At 36.7% G+C, this 24,170-nt stretch overlaps 1 protein-coding gene across 2 annotated transcripts in view; it reads right to left on the reverse strand.

Moving 5' to 3' along the window:
- Positions 1-1,461: 1,461 nt before the first annotated feature.
- The window catches only part of LOC124186386 (growth hormone secretagogue receptor type 1-like), a 66,579-nt gene continuing 43,870 nt past the window's right edge, over positions 1,462-24,170 (reverse strand). The window contains exons 6-7 of one of the 2 annotated variants that reach the window (XM_046578039.1): positions 4,591-5,290; positions 1,462-2,937 (exon numbers count right to left, since the gene is read on the reverse strand). In XM_046578039.1, coding sequence (XP_046433995.1) covers positions 2,914-2,937; positions 4,591-5,290 — 724 coding nt within the window. In that variant the 3' untranslated portion in view covers positions 1,462-2,913. Of the gene's footprint in view, positions 2,938-4,590; positions 5,291-7,729; positions 9,489-24,170 lie in introns of those variants that run through there. The other variant, XM_046578040.1, reaches the window with a different exon arrangement.

The raw sequence follows: 24,170 nt of genomic DNA on the forward strand, positions 1-24,170 counted from the left end.
GGTTTTTCTGCGCTCCTGATACCAGGAGTAATTTTTGCTGAAATTTCTCCGATTTGCTTAGTTCTAAGAGAAAATGGCGGGAAAATTAGCGATCACATGCCCTCTCAATCAAGCAGGCATGCCTTCAGTCACACAGCGTCGACATCACATGCAGTCAATCAATCAATCAATGTGTCCATGTTTTTAGAAGAGCTCCTCGGTACTCCTGTGCTCCTGATACCAGGAGTCATTTTCGCTGAAATATCTCCGATTCGCTTAGGTCTAACAGAAAATGGCGGGAAAATTAGCGATCACATGCCCTCTCAATCAAGCAGGCATGCCTTCAGTCACACAGCGTCGACATCACATGCAGTCAATCAATCAATCAATGTGTCCATGTTTTTAGAAGAGCTCCTCGGTACTCCTGTGCTCCTGATACCAGGAGTCATTTTCGCTGAAATATCTCCGATTCGCTTAGGTCTAACAGAAAATGGCGGGAAAATTAGCGATCACATGCCCTCTCAATCAAGCAGGCATGCCGTCAGTCACACAGCGTCGACATCACATGCAGTCAATCAATCAATCAATGTGTCTCTGTTTTGGAAGAGCTCCTCGGTTTTTCTGCGCTCCTGATACCAGGAGTCATTTTTGCTGAAATTTCTCCGATTTGCTTAGTTCTAAGAGAAAATGGCGGGAAAATTAGCGATCACATGCCCTCTCAATCAAGCAGGCATGCCTTCAGTCACACAGCGTCGACATCACATGCAGTCAATCAATGTGTGCCTGTTTTGGAAGTGCTCCTCGCCTCAGATGTTCCCCTGATACCAGGAGTAATTTTCGCTGCAATTTCTCGGATTTTCTTAGTCTTAGTGGGAGCGCCTAATTATAGGCAACCAAACTTACATGTACACGACACGGCCATCAGTCGTAAGGCGCTCCATCGATCAAGCTCCTCACCTCAGATGTTCTCCTGATACCAGGAGTAATTTTCCGCTGCAACTTCTCTGATTTGCTTAGTCCAAGTGGGAGCGCCTAATTATAGGCAACGAATCTTACATCTACGCGATATCGCCATCATTCGTAAGGCGCTCCTTCGATCAAGCTCCTCGCCTCAGATGTTCTCCTGATACCAGGAGTAATTTTTCGCTGTAATTTCTCCGATTTGCTTCGTCCAAATGGGAGCACCTAATCATAGGCAACCAAACTTATACGTATGTGACACGGGTTTTCAGGCATAAGGCGTACCTTTGATCGAGCTCCTCGGCTCAGATGTTCTCCTGTTACCAGGAGTAATTTTTCGCTGAAATTTCTCCGAATTGCTTGATTCTAAGAGTAAGTGGCATGATAGCTAACGATATGAAGAGAAATACGATAGATCCAACGACTTGGTGTGCATGTTGGAGGTCCTTCTAAACCTCAATTTAATGCGGGGCTTTCTGAAAGTCAAACTCAATGACAGTAGGTATTCGGCAAATAAACGTTTTATTCATTTATACAAAATATTTACAACGTTTTCCACATTTACATGTATATCATTTATTAAAATAATTCGTTTTGCGTCTATGATATATATATATATATATATATATATCCTATATACCTAATAATTAATATACATAATGTGTATATGGGGAGATGTATATGTATGTACATTTCATCAAAATTATTTTTGGTTGAAAATGAAACAGTTACTTAAAACTCAGTTCACAGCATTCAGACAAAATGATCTGTTACAGTCATATAAATATTTGTTAATTGCATTAGAACGTTGTCGATATGAACGGCTGTCAGTGGAATCAAATTTCAGAATAAGTTGAATCGCCTAAAATAATATGGGATAATTACAACAGACTTGCTGACAAATAATTGATTCGTATTTGGTACTAATGTGTTTCACAATTTCAATAAAACTTGTATACTTGTCACGGTGAATGATAAATTACATCATAGATATTTAATGAATCCTCGAATACAGAGGTCTTTGGGAAATTTTCGATATTATATACTCTATATCTGAGGTCGTCGTCGAACGATTTGACATCTTTGGCGACCGGTTCAAAACAATTAAATCAATTCTTATTGCTTCTTAATGAGCAATTCATACCTTTGTTCTTCATAATTATATTACAATTAATCGGAGGCCCTCGTCGTTTGATCCTTCTCGTTCGAATATTCACAAGCAAGTCGTATCTCAATTATATTAATTACCTTGACAATTAATATTAATTACTCTTTAATTAGTCTTAAATCGAACTTACACCGTTCACTATACATATATAGACAATTAGCCTGTCACATACGTGATTTATACACCTAAAATTTACCTTAAACTGATAGTAGGTACACACTCGTTAATAATACAACAATAAAACTCTGTTATAAACACAGTATATATATATATATATATATATAATATATATATATAATGAGCATGAGTGCGTGCAGTCTCGAATTAATCGTAATATTATAATATATAAACAAAGGCTTTGTGCTGATAGCTCAGAGCTGACTAGATGAAGGTGAGAAACAATATAAATTATTCCCTTCTGCTTGTTTCTGAATCGTTCTCCAGAACATATAGAGAGAAAAAAAAATATATATATATATATTTATATATTTATAAAGAAATAAACATAAAAATAACATAACGATTTGGTTGAACAGTATTTCAATTGTGATAAAAACTGCAAAAGCAATAAATATCCTCCAGGTACACAGTGTAGGCTTTACGCTCATGTGATAGTGTATTTTTCATATGTAAATGTATGGCTGATGTATGATTCAATGATAATCAACACTGACAACATTAATAACATTTAATAACCGTGTAATATAGTTTTGTAGGTATAAATGACGAGCGATATATAACGAGAGCTTACCTACAGGTAAGTAGTAGAATTTTGGCCAGTGACAGTTTCATTAACTCTCCATAAATTAATCTCTCGACCTCTGATTCAGACGGTTAGAAAAAAAAAATCCTTATTGAAAACTGATAAACTATCGTAATTTTTTGTTTTGATTTACACGCTATTTTGAGTATTGAAATCCAAGTATATTAATTATATAGATACATGTGAGATCGATGCAGCAGCAGATCCGAAAGGAATTCGAACTTCGTATAGAATAGTGCTATACGATTATTCGAATAATCGAGTTTTTCCGCCTAATCAATTAAGCTAGAATTTCTGTTAATCAATTTATCTAATCGCGGGTTGATTGGCGTGTGAACCGAAATCGTCGATTAATCCATTAATCAGAGAAACGATTTCGATTAATGGATTAATCGAGAAAACAAATAATTGGACAGCACTGGTATAGAACGTATTATCATGAAAATTGATTGTTAAGTTATTCAACTTAATTCAACTAATAAAAGGGAACACGATAAACATATGGCACAATTTTGCTAATCACAACCGATATTTAACACTTTAACACGCGGGTATAAAAGAATCGTCACGATCCGTCTGTTTGTTTTTATATTTGAAAAATCTTATCGAATTAATCTCCATTTTGTCTTTTACCTTTCAACAGTCACGGCCAGTCTTAAATTTTAATATTATGATGCATAGTGACTATGTTAAATGATAGTTTATTACGAAACGACGACAGAACTCTTAAATTAGTCTTGACACTCACAACGTAATTTATTATCCTACATGCAACGACCGTTTCTGTGATTATAGTGTTATTTATTCTTTTTTTTATTTTTCTCTTTTGATCCCAAAATGTCTTATTCCCTCGGTCGCGAATACGTAATAAATATTACATAAACTTACATACGGTTTTTATAATTATGTTATTAGAGAAACTCAAGTCCAAATTATTCGATTCTTCGAAATCATTAAACTACACCTTCAGGTATTTTATTTAAAATTTTCTCGGGCCATTTTAAACTTATCGTCCATTCGATGGATATCCATTATTTCTGGCCCCTTTGATTCTACCTAAATTATCTGTACAATCGACCCTCTCGCAACGTATTGTTGAGCCAGTGATAAATTTTACAGTATATCATCAATAATACGTATATTTTATCGAACGCGGTAGTAAATTCTGCATGTAACTTTCTTGCCACATTAACAAGGCTGGTTCCCCAAAAATCGATACTTTTTATCAATTTTATTACGACATAGTCATACATTCAGTATTTACGAAATTATTATATGCTCAAAGTACGAAAATGTATAATCAATGACTCATTTCAAATCGATTCAAAATTGATGAAAATCTAGTTTATACGTTCAATTCCACTTTTATGTGCATGGGCTCATTTTCTTCGTAACGTGTTTTTTTTTCTCATCACGTCAATATCGTTAAATATTCAATTTTCTAATACTGCACCGATATTCATAACGATATAAAAACAACAATATTGAATTGACTGCTGAGAAAATAGAAATCGGTTTCAATGGTTTTTCGGATAAATAAATAATCTTCGAGTAAAATGAGCAATCGTAAAGTAAAATGAAACGTATTTAATAGACTGAAAGAAAAAAAATTAAAATTACCTTGGTGGCTCTTAAATAATGGTAAAAAAAAAAAAAAAAAACTAGTGAAAAGTATCGATTTTCGGTGCACCGAGTCCTCGCGTAAGTTGATTTCCACTCACACATAACTCTCCTGTTTCTTTCTGATTATACCATCGGTGACGGAGGAGAGGAGCGGAAGTTTGAGCTGTTTTTCAACGGGGTTGTTCGGCGTTTTGACGCTGCAGCTTTTATTGCTGCTGTGCCTCCGCCAGAAGTCCGAATGATTGGAACTGCAGTTTGTCGATCCTGTCGTGTAAGTGCCCGTTCTACCGGGAGCCTTCTTCTTCACGCCGATGCCACAGAGCCTCAAAAATCCCTCGCGAAATTTCGTCGACATAAGATTGTAGAGGATCGGATTTACCGCCGAGTTCAGATACAGCATCACCCTGCTGAAGTAAAGGACGCCGTAGTAGCCGTCGATACCAAGGCCGATCATCGAGTCCTGGGAGCCGCAAATCACCCAAAGTGTAAATGCCCTGAAGGGCAGGAGGCATACGAAGAAGCTGAGGACGACGGTTCCCAGCATGAGGACGACCTGCTTTCGATACTTGAGCAAGTTGTTCGCAGGACCTCGACTTATCGTCGGGTTAGCCATCAGGTGTCTCGCTATTATAGTGTACAGGATAACGAGGATGAAAAGCGGCACGAAGAAGAATATCACTATCGTTGTTACGAAGAACGCGCTCCTCCATGCCTCGTTAGCTTCTATGAGGCAAACCGGAACCAGCGATCCGTCGGTGTACATCTCCATGTGATAATCGGACATCAGGATACTCGGACTGTCGACAAAAAAAATATTTATATCATTTATTACGTTTACTTTAAAAATGCTGATACACCACATTACCGAAAAAAAAAATTTCACACGTATGTGACGAGCTTTGAATGTGCGGACAACTTTGTTACCGGCAAAAATTTTTCACGTGTATGCGGTGGGTTTTGAAAATGCAGATAACTATCTTACCGAAAATAAATTTCACGAGAACGTGATAGGTTATGAAAATGCACAACTATTGTTCACAACTATTCCACTGTATCATGCGATTTTATAAAATAATTCTATGTCATAAATTCATTCAAGAATAATTTTTGTCACATTGTTAATTGTTAATACTACGTATATTTTGGAATTGTTATTTGGTTGATTGGTTTCAAAACCCGAATTTTTCAATCAGCCAGTCATCCTTAAACTCCATAATTTTATACTTTTAATTGGAATAACTTGTATTGAATAATTTTTCTACAGATAATTTGCTGATTCGTAGATTTTTATTGATTTAATAAGCTCAAGATTATTGTTACACATCATTTTTAGGAATAAAGAAAATTGATTGTGTTCGCTTGCATGAGCCGATGCTTCTACAATTAATTGTAAGCCTTAATCGTTAAATTGTAAACGCAGATTGGCAATTTCTACCTATAAATGCTGTCGTATAAAACAGCCGATCGATGAAACGACGTTTGTATAATATAAGTATAATGTAAATTATTGTATTAGCAAAACAACTTATATGTACGTAGCTCCTTAAAATCCTATAAATATTAAAAATCGTTATTATTGTGATGTTAATACCGTAAAGTTGCTTGAATTTCATGTCAACAATTATTACTGCCATACTTATCACAATTATAGAATATTGAAATAATTATTTAAGAATAAATTTATGCTCTCGGAAGCCTAACTATGCGTAAATATAATTGTAAAATACTTTGAAATTATTTCCTAATGCAGCACTTCGTGTTAATACCGTAACATTATACCCTATCAATTGAAACAATCGCGAAAATGACGCATTTCCGGATCGATCAATTGTCGAGAGAGAACCGTTTCAGCTGGGGCGAGACTTTTTATTTTTATCACTTTGCGAGACGACACCAACAATTCTCACTTTGGAGTTCTGTGATCGGTCTAATCGAATGATGTCGTTAGTTGAACATGGAAATTTGTTTCAGTCTTGAAAATGTAATAAAAAAGTGTTTTCCGATTGTAAATTTTTTTTGAAAATAGAGTAGAAATCTTTCTTCAACATTTGAACACAAAGATTGTCAACGTAATCGAAGTCAAACCGCAGCTATTGGCAAGTTTTATAAAAAGGGGTAAAAACTAAGAACATTTAATACTCGACTTTCAATAAAAGGTTTACCAACGAAGCAACGTATTCAAGTGACATTCGAGTAAATGTGAAAATTCACTTACGACTTACACAATTAATAAGTAGGATTAAAATTTTTGTAAAGCTCGATTCGTAATGCTGCAAATAATTATGTGCAACACTTAATTATCGGTTACTTAAGCACTTAGGCGTATTAATTATGCTATTGTGTTGACCTTAATTAGTAAAATCAAAAATTAACGTAGTTAATGCGAATAATATAGAATGTGAAAAGATTTTCATTGCCTAATGCAATATATACATATTACAAATAATGCTGTATTTTTTCTTTTGTTTTTTTTTTTTTCGTTTTCGTTTTTTTTATACAAGTCCATTGCGATGATCGTCTATTTACATACAGAATTATAAAAACAAGACGTTCCAGTGAATTTTATTGGAAATTACACGGGAACCATTTTTGAAAAATACAATTCCGTATTAAATAATCGATAAATATAATTAAATTGAAAGCATGAGTTGAACTCTATTTGCTCGAGTTAATTATACATACGTACACCTAACTTTAACGTATATTTATAGCTAACAGGCATTTAATCTGTAAATTCTATCTGGATAAAAAAAAAAAAAAAATTCCCAAGTTACATACAAATATCATTTCGTTTTGGCATTATTATTCCAGATGCAATGTATCCCAATAAGTAGGAAGAAAACGAACAAACTGAGAAAACATTTATTTTCCACGTTATTAGACATGAAATTTTGGCACACCGGCAATTTTTGAAATCGCTGTTTTTCATTCAAATTTCGATTTCGAAGCTCCGAGAAGCGAGATAGGAAAAAAATTTACTCGTCAAACAGGTATTTATAAAAATTCACAGACTACCTTAATATCACGACGACAGTTGAAACGATGATAATAATTGTTATTGGCAAAGTCCGGAAGTGGGTCGAGTCGACCTGGAATGGGCAATACGCGTTTATACGTGCACGTGGGCCTTTTTTAACACGAGAAAAATTACCCAAGTGCGTGGAAGAGAAAGAGATAAGAACAAATAAAAAAAAAAAAAATAAATAACAGCAACATGTTTGCGAGGTCGAGATTTCCCTCAGGGATAATTTTTCGTGTGACAATTTTTTTTTTTTTTTTTTTTTCACCTATTCTAATATTAATTGCGAGACATAATACTCGCGTAATTTTCCTCTGGGGGTGTGCATTTTTTCTTTTGTTTTATTTCATCGTTATTATTATTTATTTTTTTTTTTTTCTTTCATAAGAACGGCTGAATCATTTTTCAGTAATTTTTTCAATAAACTGTCGACGCTAGAAATTTTTTTTTTTTTTTTTTACGAACGAATAATCTTCAAGCATTGACAATTGTCAGAGTTACGAGTTGTTGGAAAATTTGGTTTATACGCGATGAATGTTGCAGCTTGTTGAAAATTATTGTAATACAAATTTAAGGGAGGGGGGGAGGGGCGGGGGGATATTAGATATCCGATCGATTCTTCTCACGCCAAAAAACGCACGATTTTCGGTATACAACAAGCAGGACAAGCAACGCCCTTAAAGTGGTGAAAATCTTGAGTAAGACCGACAATATTGGAACTAGTTTTATACGACATATTATTTATACGAATAGTAAGACAGGCTTATGTAATAATTATATTTTAATACACAATTCGAGCACCAGAAAAATTGTCGTAATGTGATATTGTCACATCGCGTGTGTATCAAACGATCCTCCTAAGCGTACATACTTTGTTTACCAATAATACGGGAAATTCGATGAAAATAAAAAAAAAAAAAAATTAGCTAATCGCATAAAAATCAGCTCGTTGCGTACAAAAATTGCATCAATTGTGAATAAAGAATCAAGATTTATGGTTAAACTTGAAGTCCGAAGGTTCGACAGTATCGCCGCTCTTTTCGCGACAAAACTTCGAGTAATGTTTCGGGCCAGTTCGAAGACGAGAACCAAAAAAATAACCAAGAGTGAAATTTACACACTTTTAAACGAGAAATAAGAAAATGCAATAAAAGATAGACGATTTAGTTCGATGAATAAAAGTTGGGCCTCTATGGGCCCGGCAGAGGCCCCGTACCCAAAAACTGGGACGCTCATCCGCCGACCTCCTTCGTATACTAAAATTTTTGACCGAAAATGCTTTTCAATTCAATGCTTAGTTTTCGACATATTCGAGCATAGTTTTAAAAATCGACTACACCGAGAGAAATTTCCTTGTCTAAACAACGTTCTCGTGATGTCCTTCCTTCCTCGTGGCCCACCTCGAGGGCCTGCTCGCAGTGACGGTACTCCTGAAGGTGTTGCTCTCAACGCGTCTGGGTTTCCGTATACCGCATAGTTTAAGGAACCCAATCCTGAAGCGGCTGCTCATCAGGTTGTAGAGTATCGGGTTTATGGCGCTGTTCAGATAGAACATTATCCTGCCGAAGTAGAGGAGGTTGTAGTAGGCCTCCATTCCCAGGTCGAGGGCGCCGTCGGGTGAGAGGACGACGAAGAGGGTGAGAAGCCGGAAGGGCGCGAGGCAGACGAAGAAGCTGAAGACGACTGTGAGTAGCATCAGGACGACTTGCCGACGCGCCCTGGCTTGATAACTTTCGCCGCAGGAGCTCGTCGTCGACGAGTCCTTTACCAGGTGACGGACTATAACCAGGTAGAGGCCTAACAGCAAGAAGAGCGGCAGAACGAAAAATAGGATTGTAAGTACTAGCATGAAGGCTACTTTCGCACTCGAGTTCATCTGCGTCTCGCACATCGCTACCGTCTTCTCTTCCCGGCTGACTTCAACGCCCGCAGAAATCGCCGCCATATTTTCATACTTCGTTACGAAGACTATCGGACTGCAATCAACCAAAAGGAAAGCAATTTTTAATTCACCTCGGATCATCGAAATTCCCTCGACGGGTGTCCGATACTTGGAAGGATCGATATTCGGAACGCCCGATGTACGGAAATTTCAAACATGCGAGACAAAAAATATACAACCAAAGACTAATCGTTAGAAATATTGGTTTTTTTTTTTTTTAAAGTGTCACTGATTTTTAGTCATTCTGATCGGTCACGCTTTCAAGATCAAGATTTTTCGAACAATTCGTTTTCAGTTGGTTTTCGTTACCAGTCATTCTGATCGGTGACACTTTGGAAAATAATGATTTGTGACGATTCATCTTTCGCTATTTTATTTCGCATGTGTATGAAATATCGATATATCGGCCATTCCGAATATCGATCGTTCCAAGTTTTGACCACCGACCAATTCCCTTGCCGAAAGAAAAATAAACACCCCAGTTTCGGATCGATTTCAATTTTTTTTATTTCTTTATACTCGTCGTGGGAAATATTTTAGATCGAATTTGATAGCGTTATGATAACGGTCGAAATATCGTTCGAATTACGAAAAACAAAGAAAAAAAAAATATGTACACAGATATATTGACAGGTTATTTCGATGTCGAATAACTGCTCTTACTTTCTTACTTTCATACGATTTTTTCACTCAAATAACGCCTCGACGTCAATTTCATCCCTTAAAATTTCAAACGGGAAAAAATCCTTTTTGCGAACTGTCGGTGAATTTCCGTCCGTCAGAAAAGCTTGTTTCACAGACTCTCTACGATTTTGAAAGTAACGTATAAAATTGGACAAAAAAAGTTGAACAAAGTAACTCACGGTGAAATGGCTAAGGATCCGTTCACGTATGATTAAATCGATAATAACTGTAAAAAATGAAAAATTTTCTCACTGTACGCATAACATATAATCAGACGGAATTTCAACTTATTGTGTATAATTGTATTCGAGATTTTCTTCGCGGAGTTAGCTGTCAATTTCTTTGTTACAACTTGATTATTTATTTCTGTTTCTTCACCGAACCTGTCAAATTATTATAAGAATTTATTTTGACACGGAATTTAGCCTGTATATTATTTAAAGAGAAATAGAATCGCGTAATTGACGTGAAAATGATCGCGATGGGATAATTTGATCATCGTGAATCTTGTCTCAATTTGCGAAATAACAAAAAATAAACCGAGAAATAAATCCCCGTCCATTAATCGTTGTTTACAAGACATGCTTCTGCTTCTTACTGACGCGTCAAAAAGTGTTGCAAACCTCGCGAAAGAAAAAAAATCTGTAACAACCGTTGAGTAAATAATGCCGATGAAAAATTCTATGGCTTTAATTTTAGGCGCCCGAAACTTGATCTCCCGATGAATGGATACCTACCGAAAAACTGCAAGCAAAACATAAAAATATGTTACATTTATGTTGGAGAAAAAATTGATATCCTCCAAGACAAAAGTCGGATATTGATAAGAGAAATATAGTGGTAAGAAAAAAAAAAAAATTGAAAATTACAAAATTAAGACGAAACAATTACGAAGGAAAGCGAGGTGCAAAAATAGAATAGTGCGAAAAGCCTATAACGTGTAATATTATATATGATGTATAAGGAAATACGCACGTGCGCATTTTGCCGGGATTAATACCAAGGCAAAAGAAAAAAAAGCCTCAAGTCCAACACTCAAAATTAGTTTCAAAGAACACAATACTATATTAGCATACTTCTGCAGACTGATGCGAGTAAAAATTTTGCAGGTAATTGTACAGTGAAGTTCCGAAAGCGCCTAATTCCGAATTATTTTGTGGCGAATCTTGTAGCGAAGGAATCAAACTTTGGAGAACCAAACAAAGTTTCGAATGGTCGGAAGGCCGGCGGCTCAAAGTTACGAAATGCAAGATTTCGAAAATTCAAGTTACGACAGAACAAAATTCCGAAAAATAAAGTTTGGATGAAGTAAAATTCCGATAATTAAAATATAATCACACGGCCTAGTTTATTAAGCGAGTTGTTGTAAGAAATCGGAAAAAAAACGAAAATCAGAATTACCAGGATTCCAAAAGTAAAAAGTATCGAAAATCCAAAACAAAGAATGACAAAAGTGGCGAAATTTCAACGAGTCAGAAATTCACAGAACCGAAAATATTCCATCATTTAGAATTTCGACGTTTCAGATTTTCAAACTTTCTCATTCTCGCACTTTCCAAACTTTGACTCGTCGAGTTTCGGACCATTCGAAACTTTGATGTTTCCCGAAAGTTAGATTTCGTTCATTCAAGTTTCGCCACAAAAAAAAAAAAAAAAAAAAAATCGGTATTCAGTGCTTTCGCAGAACTTTTCATATTCGGATCTTCAACCCGGCCCCAAAAAGTTCGACTATTATATTCGCAGCTCTGATTCATACTAACCAATTAATGACACCGAACTTTTCACAGTTATTCATTTCACACGATTCTTCGTCATGGTAGTGAAGAAAAAAAAAACATCGCTGCTATTCGATTCAAAATTCGATTAAAAATCACCAGTTCTAATTAGTCAAACGTAGATTGTAAAATTACTGCGACGTGAAATGAAGTCGGTAGTTCAGAAAAATGAAACGCGAATTCGTTGCTCAGAAAAGTAAGAGAGAAACGTAGAGTAGAAAAAAAAAAAAAAAATAAAATAAGAAGAAAAGAAGAAATGGGTAAGTTAGAGGCTATCGGAGCACGTATATCATTAATGCGTTTAACGATCGCCGTCGTAATCCGAGAAAATGAGACTGCGTAGGTAAGTATACCGAATGCCACGAAGATCAGCTATATATATATATATATATATATAAGGCATTCGCGAGAAATAGCTACTGATTAAGCACAAGACGTCAACATATCGGTTTCGGTACCGAAAAACAAGAGGAAAGAATAAAAAAAAATAAAATAAAAATAAAAAATTGTCAAGAATTTCGGTAAAAGAAAAAGGCCTTGAAAGATTTCCTCAGTTTTGCGAATAGAACATTTTCGCGGGTATTTTTTTTCTTTTTTTTTCTACGTCACAATATTTCACCCTTGCACACCGTAGTAACGAAAGAATTTGATTACGGTAACGACGTTTCTGGTTCTGCAACATCAAATCGTTCTTCGATAGGTGCAAGAGTGTAAAGAGAGACGGGGGAGAGGGGAGAAAAAAAAATCGTTAAAACCGATGGACGAAACCTGAAAGATTCGTGCGGGGTCGAGTGGACATTAAAGGCATCGAGAGGATCGAAGATTGACGTCCTCGTCAGAGATCTATTATAGATAAATCCTCGGTGAACACGAATCCATTAAATTTATCTACACGCCTGTCGAATACGGGGTGGATCACCTGGATCACGTGGATCGCGCGGATCACGTATATATATTACATATTCACAATAGGCGTATAAATTGTATCTTCGACTGGTATGAGTCGATGTGGAAAAAAAAAAAAAAAAGAAAAAAAAAAGAAGGGTAATAACAAACAAACTCGACGAAGAGATACAACCGTCGAAAAATACCGCCTTTCCATCATTCCTTTGAAAAACGTCAAATCCGGCTTTATTATTCCGATGAAAATTAATGCCGTGAAATATAAGCACCGTGCTCGATGAAGCGAGCCACTTAAAATAGATACGTCGTACTTTTTGTGAACGTATCACGATCGTGAGGATCCTTGTCGAGCTCATTTCAGTTCTATTCATCCGAGATTCAACCACATTTCGTAGCAGCTTCTTTATACGTGGGTTTGTTTTTTTTTTCGTCGTCTTAAATTCCACTTCGAACGTTGTCTAGAAAAATCTTACTTCGAGAATGCGGACTTGGTCAAATTGCAGGTACTGGAAAACCTCGGATCGTCTAGAGTTTCCAAAAGAGCAGACGGTTGATTCGATGCAATTTTCATCGCAGGGTCTGATACGAAAATAGAACTTAAGCTTGTCGAAGAAATAACTTCGCTAAGTATTTCAATAATGCGTCTGGATTCTGACGGTACAAACAGTAAAAATCTGAACTGAAGCAGGTGAATCAAATCAGCGAGACTTGACTTATGCGTTAAGCAATGTTCCGATATTTTTACACAAGGAAAAAAAAATTGTTTAAATTACAGAGAAAAATGAAAAAAGATTGTACGAGAAAAACTTCGCGGCTATGTTTGGGAAATTTATGAGCATGTTCGACGAAAAAGGATCGTTTCACGGTGGTGGGGTGGAAGGCACTTTATTCAAGGGTGTTATCAAATTGACGAGCAATTTAAAGTCTTTGATTAGACTAGAATCTGGTTATTTCTACGAATAAACATCGTGGAGCGTAGCGATCGGTCCGCAGTTCGTTTCTCGTCTTTTTTGCACGCATCGTCCCACGTCTAACGATCTCGTTTCCATGGAATATCGAACGAAGAGAGAGAAAACTAATCTGAAACACTTTAGCCTTTTTCTTTATTGTCCACCGACGATATCATCTACATAGACCTCCTGTCATGCCGACGAACAGAGTGCAGGATATCGAATTCTAACGTTGCTTGCTTTCAAGACGATTTTCGACTCGGCCGAAGGAAGGGATTCTTACTTTTCACTTCACGTAGGCGTAGGGTTTCAACCCCTTTTAAAACTAATCGATCAAATACCGAAAAGCTCGAGGTGCCTCGACTTTTTTCATTTCCCTTGGCCATTCTATCCGATCGAATAAATAACAAATAACGAAACCCGCAATCAAGTTCTCCGCGAAAAGAAAAATACACACCGGTCTTCCGACTTACGTTGAATTTGGAAAAGCTAGTCAAAAGTTTTCCACTGCCGAGAAATCGGGGGCAAAAAAAAAACAACGATTTTCCAAATTTTCCACTCCCTCGATGATACCGAAAATTCTCGAAAGAGTATAACGGAGATTATTGAAGTTGCAGAAACGTGCGGTGGAAATTTATCCGACGGGTCGATCTGTCCGAAAGATTTCGCGAAAAATTTTTAATCGTTGTAAAATAAATTTACGACGCGGTTTTTCCGGTTCGTTTTATTCGCTGGTTTGAATGACTAACGTTTATCGTTGCCGCAACCGTCTCTATATGGTTTCAACCAGTAACGTATCAAGATTTACGAACTGTTGCGCAAAAGTGAACAGCGCCCCGACCTTTCGGATGATAATTTACGAGGCAATTCAAGTCGGTAAGGTGTAAACGCATAAAAGATGAAAGGGAAGTGGTGTAAACGATGTCTGAGTAAGATATCTGGATCCAGGATTAATTCTGAAATAGGTTTTCCCATTTCAGGGTTGAACAGTCAAACAGGTCGACACACTGCGTCGTGTTTATTATCCGAATGGAGGATGGACGATTAGGGTGCTGGACAGTCGGCGATGGAACAGTTCGAATGAGCCAACTGGGGGGAAAAAAAAGGGTAAGGATAAAAGGAAGTCGAAGGGAAAAACGAACTAGCCGAACAAATCTCACAAGCGTATCGTGACGGTTTCGTATTGCTCGGAAGTGAGTCAGTCGCTTATCGATGATACCAACAGGGCCGTACTTAAGGGAAGGGAGAAACACATTTTTTAGGTCAAATTTCCTGACAAATGTCGCGCAAAATGTAAATAAAATCACTCTTCTGACAAAAAAAAAATTTCCCCACCTTCACGAGGCATTTTTTACTTTTTTGCTACCTCACGGAGGAAACTTTGTGATGGTGAAAATTTTTTCTTTCCAGTTTTCGATGTCCATGTGTTCGAAATGTTAAAAAATATCTAGTAATCGTATTTGCGAAAAATGTCAGGAAGAATTTTACAACATTTTGACACTTTCGAAAAACCGCTGTGATCAAATTATTTTCAAATAATTTTACGATTTTGTAAACAAAAGATTTGTTTATTCACAAATAAAGTATCACGGATGGTCGGTCAGTATTTAATTTGGGCATGATCGGTCAAACAGGGTTTTCATGAGTTTTTCAAGTTTTTGAAAAATCGTCGAATAGCCAATTTGCAAATTGCAAGACATCGTACTGAAGTTTTTTTTTTAAAGATTATCACAACACTAAAGTTGGTATAAAAATTGAAGAAAATTGGTCAAACGGTTCGGATACTGAAAAAATATTTTTTACCGAAAGATTCGAAGAACGTATTTGGAATTTTTTAAATTGGTATTTGGATTTTATTTGCCCGACGATGAATTACTGAAACACTGTAAAAATGAAGATTGTTCATCTTGTTTGAAAAATATTCGGGGGTCTCTCGCTCCTTTGTCACCATATTATTCCGCTACTGGATGCCGAGAAAAAAAGCAATACGCCAATAGAAATTTTCTTCCTTGCGGTGAAGGATATTTGAAGAAGGGTTCTTTCACTTTCGTCACGGGTGTTCAAGTCTCTTGGGTGTGAAGAGTGTAGGTACGGATGTGATCGTATAGTAGAATGCAGCGGGGGAAGAAAAATTGGCGGAATTTAATTTCAGCTTTTTTTTATCCCCCTAACCCCTCCCGGGGATGATAAAATCCCCGCGCGAAGTGGCCGATGAGGACTTTTTTTGGTCTCCTGTCGTTTAGTCGAATCGACGAAATTTCTTCTTATGCAAATTGCGCAACAGTTTCGAACAGTTTACGACAGTTTTATTTGACTTCCCTCTATCCGCAGGGCGGATTCCTCAGGGTGAGTGTAACTAACCGTTTCGAGGAACGTTCGCTCCGAAAAAAGTAAAAAAAATCAATTTCGGCTAGGCTCGTATTTTCGTTGAATCGTTCTCCGTAGGGGTTAATGCTCAGGACCAAAGACACGCGGAAAGACGTTTTTACGCAAATTCGTCGAACGAATATGGTGAAAAAATTTCATATCAATTGTCGTCACAAAAGTACTGACAAAAAATAGGTACAATTTTTAAAAATTCGTCATTTCACACCCGATAACATCGCGTCTACTTTGAAATTGAAAATAATGAAAATAACCTGAAAGATTGGTTGATATGTTCAATATTATTATTATCGCAAACGTTTTAATTACTGGTATATAATTTTATCCTTCTGCCCTTACCACGTTGTAATAGTTCCTCGAATATTTCGATAAACGACGAACGATTAGGAAGCTATTTCAGAGTCTGCAAACTATTCTCGATGCGGCAAGGCTGCTAATCGTTTAGATTAAGTTTTAAGCATTCTCTACGGAATTTCTGACCGTAGTTCGCAGTTGTTGAAAACTTTTCGAGGGTTGAACAGCGAGAAAGCGAAGGGTTAATCAGCTGATCAGTTTCGCGTGTGAACCGGATTTCAAAAATTATACACGATTTCACAAGATATTATAAGATTTCTTATAATTTCAAAGATTTCAGATGATTTCGAAGGATTTCAAAAAATTTCACAGGTTTCTTACGGAATTTCAACGGATTTCATGGAATTGAAAGGTTCTCTTTTCAATTTTGCGAGGTTTGAAAATATTGCATGAAATTTCTCCGAATTACACGAGATTGAAAGGGGTTTGTAAAATTTCGGGAGTTAAAAACATTTTACGGGAATGCAAAAGATTTTACACGATTTCAACACATTTTATGGGATCCAATGTATCCTAACCCAAATTACAACAGGATTTCATAAGATATTATAGGATTTTTCAGGATTTCAATAGATTTCACAAGATTTCATCAGATTTTACAGGATTCCTCAACATTTCAAAGATTTCGGAGGATTTTAAATAATTCAAAAAAAAAAAAAATTCATAGAATTTCCCAACATTTCACAGAATTTTCACGGGATTTCATATATTTCAAACGATTTCACAGAATTTCGCGGAAATTCGTAAGATATCAGAGATTTCTAACGATTTGACAAGGTGTCACATTGTTTATTCGAATTCATAACATCTCGTAAAATATTTGTTTTTGAAAAAGTTTCACGGGATTGCAAAAGATTTCACAAGCCTTCGACGAATTTCATGGGATTTAAAAGATTTCAAAGGATTCCACCGTGTTTCAAAAGATCACGGACGATTTCACAAGGTTTCAGAGGATTTAGCTGGATTCAAAGTACCACATAAAATTTTGGATGTCGAAAAGAGATTTCATGGGATCCAATGATACATAGATACCGGGCGATTCCATAGATTCCGAAGGATTTCATCCGGTATTTCACAAGGCTTTCGTAAAATTTCACGAGTGGTACGGAGCATATTTCAAGGGTTGTTAACCCCTGGGTTAAAAGAGCGGAGCCGTAGCGACAAGGGAGTCAAGTTAAGTTCCTTCGGCTGCAACAGCGCCGCGTTTTTCCCCAACTCCCATAAAAACTGAATTGCCCGAGCCTAGCTGGCGGCTTTCCCCGATGGATCAGTGCATTGCGGCTAAGTGGCTGGGGATCGGGAAACCCGTGTTGCAATTTTTCTTTATTTCAACGGTCTCTGCGCGACGGAAACTGGGTCAAAAGAACGATTCGGATGGTCGGCGTCTCGAGGCCGCTCACCTGTACCACCGACGTTTTTCATCCTCCTCGGGAATCAAGGATTCGCCACACGTCGCTTATGTGTTGTGGAAAACTGCACAACCGCATCGCGTATACATTGCAGAGGATTAGATACGATTTGTCCCGAAGAATAGGGCGTTCCACGCCAAACGACGAGGGTCCGACCCTTGACCTCTTTGATCCGGTTCACCATTTTTTATATCGTTGTTCAGGCTCTAAAATGCCGGGTGAATTTTTTTCCACGTTTCTTAGACGTCGTTTGTCTCGCTTGTGATTTTTTTTTTTTTCAACACCAACACGTTTTTTCACTTACCCACTTCGACAGTTTCAAGAAATTCTCAAATCCTCTAGCGATAAAATCAACGAATATTTATCCATTTTTGTCAAGTTATCGTCATAATTCTCTGACTATATTCTTGGTACAACGTACGGAGTTCCTTGTAGCAAAAAAATCCACCTTCGATCGCGTAAAAAATTGGCAAAATAGATCAATTTCGAAACAACATTAATTCCCCGAACTCGCGAACAATAATCCAACGAACCTCGGGTTTTACAAACTCCGCTAATTCCACCGTTCCAAAATTACAGGCACAGCTGTGCGGGCTGCCTTCGAATAACTCATAGTAAAATCGTGCGGTAACGTCGAGTCTATCGACAGTTTCCCGTGCCTCGTAACATCGAAAATCAATCGATTTCACTGCTTTGAAGCTGTGGTGGCCGCTTTTAACCATGCAATTATGCCACAGAGGCACCGACTCTGATTGTAAATCAGCATGCCGCTTCTGTTTTCGAGTAATAAAACCGACGATACAACACGTATAATCACGGTCTGTGGTCTTACGATCATAATTCGTTAAAGCAGTGAGAAAAATTTCATTCGTTACAGTAACTAGAAAAATCGAGTAAAACAGGTATCGTTGAAAAAAAACTTCGATCAAAAAATTTCTCTCAGCGCACCTTGAGAGAATTTCCCTTCACCGAATAAAAAAATAAATCAGGAATTCGATAAAAAATTTTCCATTTATTGACAAGATTTGCAAAAAAAAAAAAAAACAGATTTCATTTCAATCTTAAAACTAATCACGTGCACTCGAAGCACGTCGCCTGATGAGAAATAAGGTTCGCTGCATGCGAAACGCTTATCGCGAAGTTGTAAGGAGGATGGAAAAAAAAAAGAAAAAAAAAATGGGGGAACGAGAAAACCTCGAGAGTATCACGGACAGCCCTCGTACTTGGTTTTTTCCTCCCCTACTCCAACGCTGCGGTGTCGTAGCGGGAGTTTGTTGTCCCAAGGGTGCATTAGACTCGCTAGGGCATCTTATCCCCCTCGGTTGCTTGCTTGCTTCGTCCTTCGTCGCAAATGCTCCGAGGAACGCGATCGAATCGCCGGACTCGTTTACTCGAGAGGAAAAATGCACCGAGCTGCACGCGTCACGGTTTATTTTTTCAATCTCCGAGGCGGCCTCCGTTTTTTCTTTTTTTTTTTTTTTTCTCAAACCGCACGACCTTGCATCAATTTTCGAAAACCATCGGATTGTGCGATTTCGCATTTGTGCTTGAAAATAGCATGTCGTGCAACGAGTGGGCAAAAGTAACTCCTGACGTATTTTCCGTCACACCGTGTTATTGGTTTTTTTTTTTTTTTTTTTTTTTTCACTGGAGCCTAAAATCAGTGATATTGACCTATCAACGGCCAAGCCTCTTACAAATTGGAAAAAAAAAAAAAAAAAAAAAAAAACAACATTCTTGTCAACGGTTTAAAATTTTATTTTTGTTCGCACACTTTTTACAAATAGAGTTTTTCAATTTTCATGCCCGAATGTAAAAAGTTTTTCGAGTGAAATTATTCGGTGAAAAATTTCTTTACAGACCGTTACTGGTTTGTCAAATTATTTCGGAACTTTACAGACAGAAATTGAAGAATATATTTTCTACAATGGCAACTAAAGGTTTGAAGTGACATTTCAGGTATTCGCTTAAATTTCACTCAATTATTCGATGTAATTGTGAAATTTTTCCACCGCGATTTCACCAAAATTAAAATCGGATAAGTTTACGTTTTTTCTTTTGAATAAAATATTTCCACGTCATTTAATCTCGGTAAATTTCAAGTGTGATATCAGTCGTAAGTATGAATATAGAAATTCGGTGTAATTTCAGTGGAGTAAAAAATATTTTACATTTTTATTTCAGTGATTTTTCGGCGGGACTTTGATTTGCTTTTAATGCAATCAAAATTACAGTGAAAGTACAAACGGTGTAAAACATTCTTAACCACGTCGTGAAATCTATGCGTAAATTCGGTTCAATTTCAGTGGGAAAAATATTACGCCACTAGTGACGAAATGGTTCGCTATTTCTTAATTTTCATCAGGCGACCATAGTCGTATAATTTTACGTTTGATTAGTGAAAAGTTGATTGAATTTTTGACAAAACTTGAATGAAATTTCAATTTCAATTTACTTCGGCGATTTATTCTTCATTCGTTTCAATGAAATCGCATAAATTACGCACGATAACCGAATTAGCGAATTCCTGTAAAGGATAAAGAAGAACGAAGTAAATATTTTATCCCTTTGCAAATGTGGGCCATTTTTTTTTTCGTTCGTTGAGCCTTTTTTTTTTTCTTTTTTTTTTTTTTTTACAGTCGAACTCTGCTCTTGCCTCGGACACATTTTCTTTTCGTTTCTTCGCTTTATCAAATAAGGACAGGTAATTCAATAAGCCGGAATACTAGAGATATATATGCAGAGACGTTTCGCCGCAAACGGGACCGAGACTGTTTCCATAAATCTTGGAAACACTGTCGCAGAATTTAAAGCGCACGATCCGAAAGCCGCGTGCTTACACGTATCCGTAACACGATGCCAATGTATTCGTTACGTTAGATTTATACGTGAAAAGACGCAAACAGTTTTGGTGAATGGAGTGCACAAAATGCTAGTCAAGTTGAACATTGGTATTTGTTAAACTGAAGAACAAAGAAGAAAAAAAAAAAAAATTCACGAGTCGTTGAATAAACGTCATTGTTGGATTTTTAATTATTTTTGCTAAATATCAGACGAGTCGATGTTTTAGCTCGGATGATTGTCTGATATTCTCTTTTTTACAATACTTCGTAGACTCACAGGTCAAAGAAAAAATAAAAAGAAGAAAGGATGCGAAGAGAAAAAGTTGAGCTTTTAAAACTGCCGGTTATTATAAATGGAGTTGGTTAAATTCGCGCACATTGACGGTAAAAAATTATTACAGCGACGCTGTAATCCGGGGATGAGAATCGGTTTTTTATACGCACAAAATATCGAAGCATGATTTAAGAACCGCGAGACGTTATGTTCAAATTCGTGACGAAACGAGGGAACGGACTGTGAACGTTCAAGTTTGATTTGAAGCTTGGTTGACGTGGGTTCTACAATATTATACCCTTTGCGATAATTTTGCATTCGGCATCCGTGAGAAATTAGCGTCGTTTCCCCATTTCAAAATGTCCGACAGATTGGGAATTTCAATGCCGCGTCCCTTTATGAACAAAAATGCCCTTTGACGTTAATTTGCATTTCTCATCGAACTGTATCAAATTAAATTCTACCATTATTCTGAATAAAAATTAATCTCTTTTCAGACTTCGACTTAAAAACTTTTCAATACTAAACTTCGAGTGACGGTACAACAAAGTCATTTTTTAAACTACGGAAATAAAACGACGAGCCAATTCCGAGCAATGGAAAGATTCAACTTGAAACTAATAATTACCGAAAATTTTCACGCGTCAATTCATGTCACATTTTTAAAGAATTTGGCGTGTAATTTATTGCGAGATTCATCTTGTAAATTCGACAAAATATAATACGAGAAATCACATAAATTATACGCGGAATTATTTCGATGATTTTTGTAATCTGACACATTATTTTCAACAGGGAATAAACGAATTCTAAAAATTCTACAACCGTTACGATAATTTTTTCCACAATCCCTGCGACCTTCCGAAGATTACGTTTTGCCATCAGATCACGTGCTCAAGAGTTAGCGGGACAACTGTTTAGTTTACAGAACGGAGCAGTGAACTTGGCAACTGATTTCAACTCGTCCAGCTAGATAGAATGTGCTATAACATACTCGGTGTTTGATTCAAATGAGACCAGATTTTTCCGAAGATCGGTTACTCAAGATATTTATTCCATAAATCGCTCCTCTAAATGTGAATCGTTAATAAGATCAATTTTTCCGAATAATTTCTGTACCGTTTTTTTTTTTCCAAAAAATAAAAATTCGTCAAACGTAAATTACCTAGAGAATTGAAAGACGAAAATTTTGATTTTTGTTTTTCTCACGGGTGGCAACACCGGGTGTTTTTACGCATGAAGAGTGATGCAGCTGTCGTCCGGTGCCGGACAGTGACAAATTGTCAAAATTCTTATACCCTGCAGCAATATCTGCGCGGTTATAGTTGAAAAGTTTTGCCAAACTCGTAAAACCCCCTGGGGAAACTAATAAAAGTACCTACGGTTGAAATTAAACCTATCTCGAGGGTTATGGGTTGAAAAGAAACAAAAAAAAAAAAAAAAAAAGAATCTTTTACTAGAAAACAATAACATGATGCTTGAATCGTTGCATGCGGCGTAATAATATTATAAAGACCGTCACACCCGAAGTGTAAAATTTCCTCATATTCGGCGATATCGTGACCGTAAAATTTCACACCCTCAGAATCTTGAAATTGTTTTGGCCAAATGAAACAACGATCGGCAAAAGTATTTGAATTCAATACATTCATGATTATTGCGTTTTGTTAGAAAATTTTTCGCAGTTTTCTTTGTAACGATTCAAAAGCTGGATCCTTAAAAAATTTTGCAAAATTAGAGATTATTACGGTAGGAAAATAAAAATTTTTTGGCATTTTGATCGCCTATTCGGAATTTCTGTTTCCTATTTCTTGCCGGTTCTTCTCGCGTGGAACTGGCTTAAGGCAAAAAGAGTAATACCTAACTCCGGGTGTTTCGAGTTGCGGTGGGAAAGGCGTGTAATCAAGGGTCAAGGGAAAATGAGGGAGAGGACGGATCCTCTCGCATCCAGGGTAAGAGAAGTATGCTAATTTTCCGGGAAGAAAAACTAATTTCCAACAAAGTGTACCTAATTACATCCGTTGCAGTAAACTCGGTGAAAAATTCGGCCAAATTGTTGTGGCTTTTCCTTTTTGCAACTCGACGCCGCGACGAATATTTCATAATATAATATATATACGTGTAACCGAAATTCGGTATAATGATTATCCGCAAATACGATTTATCACTTATTCCTTACTGATTACTCCAGGGCGTCGTTTGGCGCTCGGAAAAATCAGTTTCGATCTAGATTGACGGGGTAATGGAACCTTGGAGATAATGTCGACGCAGCTCTCCTTTAATCCTCGGACAAAAGGAATTGGCCCGCTTCTAATTCAGACAGCAAAATGTATACCAATCCGATACTTTGCCGCGTCGCATTTTCTCGACTCGATATCTATTTTCTTTTCATTAAATTTCGCTCAATCTTATCGGAAAGGGAAAGGAAAACAAGAAAATGCAAGAGCTTGTTTAATGTGAAAATAGCATTCGAACTGCTTTCATACCGCGTGAAATATGAAAATTTTTGAAAATTATTTTCAAAATTACGCAAGTTTTTTTCCTTCAAGTTAAATTAGTTTCTAATGCTTTGGAAATATGTTGCAAGACTGATAAAAATGGGCGTTTTCGGAGAAATAAAAGATCTCATGGGAATATATGTTGATATGACGGTTTTATCGTTGTAGTTTAATTGTGTTTTGAAATTGCACGAAAGTCAGATTTTGTAAAATGTCTCTGTCTGGCTCTGGTTGTTTGTAGAGGTTTGCCGAATGTAACGTCGGTATGGAATTACATTAACAAATGTATAATTCCAGCAACTTTTGCTCCTTAAATAATCGAGGGATATTCATTTTTCGTTTAAAAATGAATGGTCGATCAGGCATTGCAATTTTCAAGAATAGGTCAAAAATCTCTCATCGCACTAAAAACTACTCTTTTCGAAAACAGATAACAAAAAATTTCGTTCCTCCGTTTCCCATTAAAACAAAGAACAAAAAACAAAAAAAAAAAAAAATTGCAGAAGGACGAAAAATCTTCGATATTACTGTTTTAAAAATATTTAGTCCTCCGTTGTACATGAAATTCTGTTATCCGCAGATGCAATAACGAATTTTATCCAATTTTCCCCAATTTCGTGGGTAGTTTCCATTCGGCTTAT

The sequence above is a fragment of the Neodiprion fabricii genome, chromosome 7 (assembly GCF_021155785.1).
Source record: "Neodiprion fabricii isolate iyNeoFabr1 chromosome 7, iyNeoFabr1.1, whole genome shotgun sequence".
Classification (NCBI taxonomy): Eukaryota; Metazoa; Arthropoda; class Insecta; order Hymenoptera; family Diprionidae; genus Neodiprion; species Neodiprion fabricii.